Genomic DNA, 10,813 nt, shown 5'->3' with positions numbered 1-10,813 from the left:
CCGCTTCTCCTCACTAGGGTCGCGGGCGTGCTGGAGCCTATCCCAGCTATCATCGGGCAGGAGGCGGGGTACACCCTGAACTGGTTGCCAGCCAATCGCAGGGCACCTACAAACAAACAACCATTCGCACTCACTATCCCACCTACGGGCAATTTTAGAGTCTCTAATTAACGCATGTTTTTGGGATGTGGGAGGAAACCGGAGTGCCCGGAGAAAACCCACGCAGGCACGGGGAGAACATGCAAATTCCACACAGGCGGGGCCGGGGATTGAACCCCGGTCCTCAGAACTGTGAGGCTGACACTCTAACCAGTCGTCCACCGTGCCGCCATGTAATAACGGGTTTGTAACTATTTTTTTTTTTTAGTTACAAACCCTTTTTTTACAGTTACTTTAACAAAGTTGAACAAACTATTACCTGTGACTTCTGTTTTCAAAACTAGTTACCCATCAGTTTGTTGTGTATATTTAATAATATGATGCAGCAATTAAACATTTATATGCTTTCACAGTCATAACAGCCCTCTGTGGGAAACCATAACTACAATGTGGCCCGTGACAAAAATGAGTATGGACTATATGGGCAAAAACTCAAATTGGAAAACCCTGAAATTTGTTCAAAATGGAGCCTATCACAGCTGACCTTGTGCGAAAGGCAGGATTCACCCAAGACCAGTCTTGGGTCTACAGTCACGCCCTGGTGGTGGTAAGCTACTTGTGTAGCCACATCTGCCCTGGGGCAGTCTGACAGACGGCCATTCTGCGCCTACGGCTCCACTGACCGCCACCAAACATTCAACCGCATTCATTGTTCACGTCTTGCCCAGGCACAAAAAGGCAAGATGCGCTCGGGTACGGATAATAACCGACAACTACCCTACCCAACTCTGGCCATGACAGACAGGGACTGTTAAATTGGTAGGGGAAGGATGAGTGAGGCAGTTGATGCCGCCTGTGCAACTGTATTTTGTGATTGCAATTTGAAAAATGTGATTTATTTTATCGTTGACGACTTATCAAAAATGATTCCAACTAGAATACTTATTTTTTCTTCATTTCGCACCCCCAATTTTATGACACAACCGACAGGTACTTCAAGAAGGCTACCTGGCCTCTTGCGGGTCCCATTTATTGTAATGTGGTATAATCTATGAGTTGTTGAAATGGAAAGGAAAGCAGCATGTTGAGACACATTTTTATTTGGTGTGGTAGCAAAAACAGCACCTTGGGACAACACTATCATGTGGGTGCTCTCCTGGAAGGTCACACAGGTACAAGACACGCACGGGGAAGACATGCACTATCTTCTGTAGCAGGTATTTGATAGACATTAGTTAGACCATGGACACGTCAGCACGTTCACATTCCTTCGACAACAACACTGTTCACCAGAGGGGGAGCAGTCCTTTGTGAGTGGACTAGCGCTTGCGAATATTCAAATTTTGGATTTGCCTTCACTTTAACGTCACTTTCAGAGACAACACTCAGGTATCAGACATACAAAATAGATTCTTTGGTCCCTTTCAGGTAATTGGTAGAGTGAGGATACTTTATTGCTTGTTGTTTAAGGCTCGAGTGGAGAGTGACTGCAAGCTTCAGACATGTTAATTACCAAAAAAAAGTAGTTAGGTGGGAGTTGAAATGTAAGTGTAAAAACTACCAGAGGAGGTTCAAAGGGAGTTCAGCGCAAGCTGAGTCTCCTCGAAACTACACAAGCTCAATCCTCGATGACCTCGGAGGACTCAGACACCACTCGGCCGTCCTTAGTCTCGATCATCTTGATGACCACGTTCTTTTTGCTCTGGGTGCTGTAGCCGCTTCCACTGCTGAAGCCGCTGCTGCCGCCGCTGCCGTAGCCGCCGCCGCCGCCGCTGCCGAAGCCGCCGCCGAAGCCGGCGCCGCTCCCGTAACCACTGCCGTAGCCGCCGCTGGAGTAGCTGCCGCTGGAGTAGCTGCTGGAGTAGCCGCTCTTCAGGGCGTCCATACCGCCGTAGCTTGCTGCAGAAGCATATGAAGGTTCAAATGCAGTGGTGACTGGTCAGGGCCAGCAAGGCCTTCTCTATCAGAAGCACTGACCAACATTTACGACATATTAGTAAATTCAAATATTTGTTCCATGAAATTCTACTACTTTATTCCCAAAGGCCTGTTCGCTTCATTTTGTAGCGTTGCTTCCAGCACTGTATGTGGATGTTGCTGTCCAATCAGATTTCAAATTCGCCTCACAAGGCCAGTTTAGGGAGAAAGTTCCCTTAGGGCGTGTCTGTTTGACTCCACCCTATGAATTGTGTCTCACAATTAGTGGCCATGCAAATAAGTACTGTACAGTATATACTTAAATAGGACACTGCATATACATATCATTCATAACCCAATTAACTATATAATTGACTCAACTTAAGTTTGACAATGAAGTGTTATTTAGTTGTCTGTGCAATTTATAACAATGCCTTTTGAAGATAAATTGGAACTTTAAAAAGCAGCAGACAGTAAGAGAGAGGGCTACAGTTTTCCTGTTATGTGGTCTACCTAGTGGTTGGTGAGCCATCAGATCGTTTTCATATCAAGGCAACACTTACTGCTCTGTTTGGAGATGTTGATGGACTTGATGCCGTTTGCCAGCCTGTCCTCCTCGCCCTCCAGCAGCTTCCTGTAGGTGGCGATCTCGATGTCCAGAGCCAGCTTAACGTTCATCAGGTCCTGGTACTCGCGGATCTGGCGGGCCATGTCCTGCTTGGCTCTCTGCAGGGCCTCCTCCAAATCTCTGATGCGAGACTTGGCGTCCTTAATCGCCAGCTCGCCGCGCTCTTCAGCCTCAGCGATCTGAGCCTCCAGGTTGGCGCGCTGGGAGAGGGTCAAAACAGTGGAGGTTAAGGCACTTCTTCTGATCACTTGAGTTACATGCATGATCCGTAAGATTTATCCATACCTGTCCCTTAACTCCATCAATCTCAGATGTCAGCCTCTGGATCATGCGGTTAAGGTCGGCAATCTCTGTCCTGGTAGCCCTCAGGTCGTCTCCGTATCTGTTAGCAGACGTCTGCATCTCCTCATACTAAAAGTCGTCGGTGAAACAAGCAAGGGAGGCTTTGAATGAGCACGACTGACCAAAAAACAACAACAATTTAATTCACACATTGCTGAAATAGGATGAAAAATGGCCAGAAAGTTTCTCTTTACCTTGGTCTTGTACCATGACTCTGCCTCAGCGCGGGTACGGTTGGCGATGTCCTCGTACTGAGCCTTCACCTCTGCTACAATAGAGTCCATGTCCAGGTTACGGCTGTTGTCCATCTCCACAATGACTGAAGTGTCCTTGACCTGGCTCTGGAGCTCATGCAGCTCCTAGATAAGAACAAATTTTTTTTTTATTTAACTCCAGCCTACTGAGGAATGCCATCTGGTGCTGCAGTTGCTGAGAAAAGTGATGCAGTAAAGCAGAAAGATCAGAAAATGTTCATATATATATATATATATATATATATATATATATATATATATATATATATATATATATATATATATATAAAGAAATACAATGTTAGATGTGAGTCCTTTGGTTTCCTTACCTCCTCATAGATGGACCTGAGGAAGTTGATCTCATCTGTCAAACTTTCCAGCTTGGCCTCCAGCTCGACCTTATTCATGTAGGCCTCATCAACATCCTGGAGACAATGCAAGATTGGATTCAGTTTGGACGCTGAAGCAACATTTGAAACAATCCAATGCTATGGGAGAAAGGCAGGAAGGGAATTGACCGCATTTTCCAAAACTAAAAGTTGAATTAAATCAAAAGAAATGAGTTTTACATGTTATAGTAAGAGAAGCAGTCGTCTTGCATGCCAATAAATACAACTTGACAACGTTATTCAATGTTTTTATGGATTGCTTTTGGAAGTTTTTCCAAATACAAATCAGGAAACAGTATTTCCTTATTTCCCCCCCCCCCCCCCCCCCCCCAAAAACAAGAAATGTGGCCTTTTTTACTTTCACCCATCCACCCATCTGTCCATTTGCTATAGCACTTATCCTCATTAGTGTCAGGGATTAGCTGGAGCACATCCCAGCTGACATTGGCCGAGAGGTGGGTTATACCTGGTCACTAGCCAACCAATCGCAGAGCACTTATAGAAAAAACAAGCATTCACACTCACACCTATGGACAATTTAGTGTTCAATTGCATGTTTTTTAGAATGCGGGAGGAAGCCGGAGTACCTGATTAAAATACACGCGAGTACAGGGAGAACATGCAAACTCCACACAGGAAGGCCCAAAACGAGATTCAAACCCAGAACTGTGAGACTGATGGTTTAACCACGAGGTCAACGTGCTGCCCCTTTTCTCTTTTCAATGAGAAAAAAAACTCACTCAATTTGGTGACACAAAATAATATTCTTTTCAACCGACAGCAACACATTAGTTCTTGTGCTATTCAGTATTCTGTCTCTAGTGTCTAGTACAATATATGTTCCATATGAAAGGTGCCGCGAGTCACCTTTTCTTGACGCTATAAATGCGATTGAATTGAATCCCACTGACCTTCTTGATGAGGACGAAGTCATTCTCACACTCTGTACGCTTGTTGATCTCATCTTCATACCTAGCGGACAAAAAGACCACTCGTAAGTACAGTACTGTGTCCACATGATTCTGATAGGAGACTTATCTACAAGTGTAACACTAGGAGGTGCAAGTCATCCATCCTAAAAGCTCCCTGGGGAGCCCGCTGAACTCAGCTGGTTTGCAGAAACAAATGAATATGAAAAACAAGTGTTTGAATTGGAGACGTGCAGGCCTGCATGCTGCCGTGTGCAATGTGCAGGCACTTATATAAATCATGTTTTTTTGTTTTGCTGCGGTAGCACTCACTTGTTCTTGAAGTCTTCCACCAAGCCCTGCATGTTGTGCAGGTCGGCCTCCAGCTTCATCTTGTCGTTGCCCAGGCTGTCGAGCTGTCTGCGCAGGTTGCCAATGTAGGCCTCGAACATGGCGTCGATGTTGGAGCGTGTGGTGGTCTGACCCTGCAGCAAGTTCCACTTGGTCTCCAGCATTTTGTTCTGCTGCTCCAGGAAACGCACCTGAGGAGGACGAAAGACACTGAAATGTGATCATGAAGCAGGACCAGCTTTTACTTAATTAATGATTATGTGCATGTACTGTGTATACTGTACTGCTATGTACTGTATGTATGTATATGTATGCTGTATGTGTTTTCCTTTTTCTGTATCAATGTTTATGCTCTAGATTGGCCTAAAATATAAAATATATTTTCTTAAAATGTGATTCAATGTGTTCAATTTAAGCACAAAAACCAACACCCGAGTAAAGGCGATTTATTTTTCTCTAAATAAAAATGGGATACTAACTTTAAACTAAATATTTTTGTGAGTATCAGTAATATTATAAATACTTCTGCCACCTCTTAACATCCAGCAACCTCGCCATGCCTCCTGTTTGCCTTCTATAGTCTTTGTTGATCTTATCTGTCTATGGAGCTTTGCAGGTTGCCTTTTTAGAAAGGAAGGCCTGACGTAGTACATGCATCCTGACAGGAGATGAGGGAGAGGGGGGTTGGAGGGTGGGCTAAGGGGCGAAGTGGGCCTTGCTGGAAAAAGCTGGTGATGGAGGAACTGAGTGAGTTAACCCATCAACCCCGTGCCTTCCTGTTTTTGTAGGCAAATGAAGGGAGATGGAGAGGTGGGTTGGAGCAAAGTTTTATTTGGAGGTAGAAAGAGAGACAGAAAGAGAGACGGAGAGAGGGGGAGAGAGAAGAAGAGTAAATATTTAACCAAGCTAAAGGTGTGACCGGACTGGTTGGGAGTAGAGGGTCCACAGGGGAAACTAATTTGCAGACAGTTTTTGGCCTTCAGTGGAACTTTTTGACTTGATACACGAGGTAGTCAGTTTGATCTTGCAGCACTATAGAACCTCACAGCTGCTGTGGAGCAGAACATGATACCAGCAGGCCTTTTTAAATATTAACCCACAACTGAGGCCATAAGAGGGCACACGGTCCTGAGAGTTGCATGGATTCTGGAGAGGGGGGGAAGCTCCACTCTCCGTTCTAAAGTCCAGTGGTGGGGGCCAGTGGGAAGGGGGATGCCACAAGGGCAATAAGAAATGGCCCCACCCCGGTTAAATGGAGGAAAGCAGTCCCAAGGTAACTTGTGCTGAGGCCTGACACACCCTTTGCTATCTCGCTTGCTCTCTTTTGTGCTTCTGCACGAGTCGATTCCTCACCGTTTAAATGAATGTATGTGCAGACATTGGGTTCAAACAAGTGTCCACAACTCTGCTGTAATTCTTACACTGTTCTGCTTACCTTGTCAATGAAAGAGGCAAAGCGATTGTTGAGGGTCTTGATCTGCTCCTTCTCCTGGGTGCGGACAGCCTGGATGTTGGGGTCAATGGACAAGTTGAGAGGGGTCAGCAGACTCTTGTTCACAGTCACGGCAGTGATGGGCACCTGCCCAATTCCCATGCCACCGCCGAAGCCCATGCCCGAGCCGCCCATGCCCGAGCCGCCCATGCTGGAGCCAAGGCCGTAGGTGCTGGAGCTGGTGATGCCGGCCCCGCCGAAACTCATGTTTCTACCCCCGTAGGAACTCTTGACGCTGTAGTTCCTGCGGGAGGTGTTCCCTCCCGTTCCGGAGTAGGAGCTGCTGCTGAAGTTTCTCGGGGCCGTAGAGCTCCTCACCGTGTACGAGGTCTTCTTGTAACTGGCTGCCATTGTGAGCTTGAGGTTTTTTTGCTTTTTTGGATGAAAATTGGCGAGGCAGGCAGGCAGGCCGGCAGAGGGAAGAGAGACCAGAGTGGATAGGAAGAGATGGGACTAGTGAGCAGTTTTAAAGCGCCTGTTGCTGTGGGAGGAGACTGTGGTGAACTGCCATTGGCTGCAAGTCTGGGCAAGGGTCTGGAGGCAGGGCTGTAATATTACACTCCTATGACACATTGTCAGCCACTGAAAACCATTACCTGACCTTTCTTGCAGGCCTTCATGTTGTTTGAGAAAACCTTTTTTGGAGCGAATTGTCAGCCGTTTTGATGTTTTACTTTGTTTCTTCATTATTACTGTCAAGTGTCAACAGTGTTTTGTGCAGTCTAAAGTGTTCCAGTATGATAAAAAGTACACGAATAAAGGTGTGTAAATTAGAGGTGAGATTAACCGTCTTTAGTGTAGATTACGGCTAAATTGTGGCAGTTTAATATTTACCTGATATGAGTTGGACATGCTTGGAACATAGTCATAATAAAATATGCAAATGTCAGAAACATTATATTTATATTTTTAACATTAGAAATACATTTTTGTACATGATTACATACTGTATTATTGCTGTTCCTGCTTATTATTATTATTATTATTTTAAAATCACTTTTTTTTTAACCAATAAATTGTTTAGGTTGTTGGTTGGCTCTTATAGAGATTATAAAAAGTAGTTAATATTATTTTTTTTATAATCCTTTATTATTATATATTCAGGAACAAAAATCATGTTTTTGAGTTTAATCATACGGCACACTGGTCGACCTGTAATTTGTTCCAATATGAATTAAAATCGAATTAATCCGTTTCCATCAAACAATCACAATATGTAACTGTACAGGCATGTTTTAATGAACATTTAAACCGCTTTAATTGTCACAGTGTGAAGTGTAATAATAATTTGTTAACCACTGTTAATATTCACATGTTAAAACAACTAATCCTTCCTTGTTATTAATTAGCATATATTTGTAAAAATAAACATATATCAACAAAATGCTCTACCATTGAACAATAGCGATGCCACGAAAAATAAGAGTAATTCGGCAGCTAACTAGCATCTAATGCTAACGTTATCAGATGGTCTAGACCACTTCCCAGAACTTCCGGTTTAAATTGTCATTGTCTTATCTTAACACCGTTGAGGCAGGTTCATCTTTTGGAATACATTTTGCAAAAAAAAAAAAAAAAAAAAAAAGTTAAACCCTGGCGGCAGGGTGTTCGACTGGTTAGAGCGTCTGCCTCACAGTTCTGAGGACCGGGGTTCAATACCCGGGCCCGCCTGTGTGGAGTTTGCATGTTTTCCCCATGCCTGCGTGGGTTTTCTCCAGGCACTCCGGTTTCCTCCCACATCCCAAAACATGTATGGTAGGTTAATTGACAACTCCAAATTGCCCATAAGTGTGAATGTGAGTGCGAATGGTTGTTTGTTTGTTTGTATGTGCCCTGCGATTGGCTGGCAACCAGTTCAGGGTGTACCCCGCCTCCTGCCCGACAATAGCTAGGATAGGCTCCAGCACGCCCGCAACCCTAGTGAGGAGAAGACGCTCAGAAAATGGATGGATGGAGTTAAACCCTTGATACGAGCAAAAACCGAAATGCCGACAAAAGTATTGTGAAAATTATGTTCACATTCAAAATGTTGCTGTGATATTTTATGTTCCTTTTAAAAATGTTCACAATGTTTTATTTTATGTATTTTTTACATTCCCACAACAATTACCTACCGTTAAGAATGCGGGCATATTTGCAGCAATGATGTCTATTGATGTTTAAGATTTAGAGTGGATTGTGATAAAAGTTCACCTAAGAGTGGACCTGTTGTCTTTGGCGAGGTCTACGCCCTCCACTTCTTATCAAATAACATCCATCACCTCTGAGGTATCCTGTGTGTAGATATTTTGCAGTGGTGTTAGCAGTTTGTGGAGGCTTTAGAGCTCAAGATTCTTTGGTTATTACCGTTGCCATCACAATAGCGCACTGAGCAAATGCACACCAGGTGAGCGGCACTGTGAAACAGCTGGCTCTCATTACACTCAGACATGGAGCATGATAGACTCAACATAATACAATTTAGCATGAGACTTTCTGAATTGTTAAAAAGCAATAAAAGACAATAGCCAACTGTTTGTGTCTGTGTCACGTTACACTACAGTCATGTTTGAAGAAGAAGAATCACCTTTATTGTCATGAACATGCATGGATGCATGCACACAAATTTTGTTCTCTGCATTTTACCCATCACAGCGAACACACATACTTGTTAGTGGAACACAGTGGAGTAGGGGGCAACCTAAGCTCCTGGGGAGCAGTTTGAGGTATCAGCGTCTTGCTCAAGGACACCACAGCCTTGAGTCTGGGAGATGTTGGCGGATGGCACGGTGGCAGGTGATGATCTTAACCATTGGGCCACAGCTGGCATACATCTGCATTCACCTTACTATCTAATTTCTCATAAAGGAAAATATACAATCGGCAGCACGGTGGACAACTGGCGAGCACATCTGGCTCACAGTTTTGAGGACCCGGGTTCAAATCCGCATGTTCTCCCTGTGCCTGCATGTGTTTTCTCCGGGTACTCCAGTTTCCTCCCACATCCCAAAAACATGCATGGTAAGTTAATTGAAGACTGTGAATTGCCCAAGGTGTGAATGTGAGTGCGAATGGTTGTTTGTTTATATGTGCCCTGCGATTGGCTGGCGACCAGTTAAGGGTATACCCCGCCTCTCGCCCGGAGATAGCTGGGATAGGCTCCAGCACGCCAGCGACCCAAGTGAGGTTAGGTGGTTCGGATTATGGATGGATGGATAAATTAATTTCTGATCCACAGTGCTTAACAAGTTCATTATAAAAATGAGAAGACTCTTGCATGAAATGCTTTAATGCGGACTCTTTCGGTGAGCTTAATGCTTTACCATTTTGAACAAGAATAGGAAGAATTTCAAATTGAATTCACCTTCTTTGTAAAAGTTTGAGAGAAATTAATAATAACGCTAAAAAAAATTCTATCTATCTATCTATCTATCTATCTATCTATCTATCTATCTATCTATCTATCTATCTATCTATCTATCTATCTATCTATCCATCCATCCATCCATCCATCCATCCATCCATCCATCCATCCATCATCCTTTAGGTTGTAAGTTTAAACTGTATTGTAACATACTATCTCATTACCATATTTATTTACTGTAGTTGATATGAAAAACAGCTCTCATTACGATGCAATGCACTTGTATACCACGGCATGTTGTTAATACCTTGCAAAACTTTTTTAGTACGAGATTGCATTAGATTCTTAGAATATTCTAATATTGTGGCCGATTCCAGATTCTTGCATGTTTACAGTATGTCACTCACAACTTCCAGCAATGTAACTTCACTTTTTTTCCTCAGTAGGCTGTGATCCACCAAGACCCGCCCTGCGTTTTTCTCCTCCCTCCCCCAGTCCCTCGCTGTGGTGAGTCATGTCTTACATGAACCAGTCAAAGCCCCAACGCTATGACCTTTCTCCTCCATCTTCTTTCTTTTTCTATCATTCTACTTTCCCGCCATTGGACCTCAGCCGGCAACATCGTCATGGAAATATACCAAAATAAGACTGCCATCCTCCTTAAACCACAGCGGATGCCAGCGAGAGCAGACATTCAACAGAGGGCTGCGAAAGCAAAGAGGGGTCTGAGCCAGTGCCCAAAAGAACATATGACAACACTGATATCGTGTTGTGAATGTGACTGAGACAGAGTGAGAAATGCGCTTAGAGATCAATAAAAGAGCTGCTCTGTGAAACTCACATGACTGCAGTGTGACCATTGTGATTGTGAGTAATCACTAGGTTTTGAATCATGTGGGTGGCTGGTTCAAGTATACAGAAACAGGAAATTTGTTTCACAGTGCTCAGAAGAATTTCACTTATTCGACAGGCACTTATGAATCATGAACTGGCCCAATGTGGACCTTCAGATTTCGAGTTAAATGCTGTTTCATCGTTAGCAGCTGCTTTTCTGTGCATTGTTTAAACACTGGAGCCACATTATATCTAG

At 43.9% G+C, this 10,813-nt stretch overlaps 1 protein-coding gene across 1 annotated transcript; it reads right to left on the bottom strand.

Annotated features, from left to right (window-relative positions):
• Positions 1–1,183: 1,183 nt before the first annotated feature.
• On the bottom strand, positions 1,184–6,834 carry krt8 (keratin 8). Its single transcript, XM_061680997.1, has 8 exons — positions 6,324–6,834; positions 4,871–5,079; positions 4,541–4,601; positions 3,570–3,665; positions 3,181–3,345; positions 2,930–3,055; positions 2,580–2,844; positions 1,184–1,998 (listed from the first exon to the last, which is right to left on the bottom strand). The coding sequence occupies exons 1-8, from the start codon at positions 6,729–6,731 to the stop codon at positions 1,718–1,720; spliced, it is 1,611 nt and encodes a 536-aa protein (XP_061536981.1). The 5' UTR covers positions 6,732–6,834; the 3' UTR covers positions 1,184–1,717.
• Between the last annotated feature and the right edge of the window lie 3,979 nt (positions 6,835–10,813).

The sequence above is a fragment of the Phycodurus eques genome, chromosome 1 (genome assembly GCF_024500275.1).
Source record: "Phycodurus eques isolate BA_2022a chromosome 1, UOR_Pequ_1.1, whole genome shotgun sequence".
In the NCBI taxonomy this organism is placed as follows: domain Eukaryota; kingdom Metazoa; phylum Chordata; class Actinopteri; order Syngnathiformes; family Syngnathidae; genus Phycodurus; species Phycodurus eques.
This window is presented reverse-complemented; position numbering and strand designations above follow the sequence as displayed.

Coding starts and splice junctions, on each gene's coding strand:
- krt8 (XM_061680997.1), bottom strand. CDS start 6,731: ATGGCAGCCAGTTACAAGAAGACCTCGTACACGGTGAGGAGCTCTACG. Junction 4,602..4,870: donor GTGGAAGACTTCAAGAACAA/GTGAGTGCTACC, acceptor TTTGTCCGCTAG/GTATGAAGATGAGATCAACA. Junction 3,346..3,569: donor TCAGGTCCATCTATGAGGAG/GTAAGGAAACCA, acceptor GTTCTTATCTAG/GAGCTGCATGAGCTCCAGAG.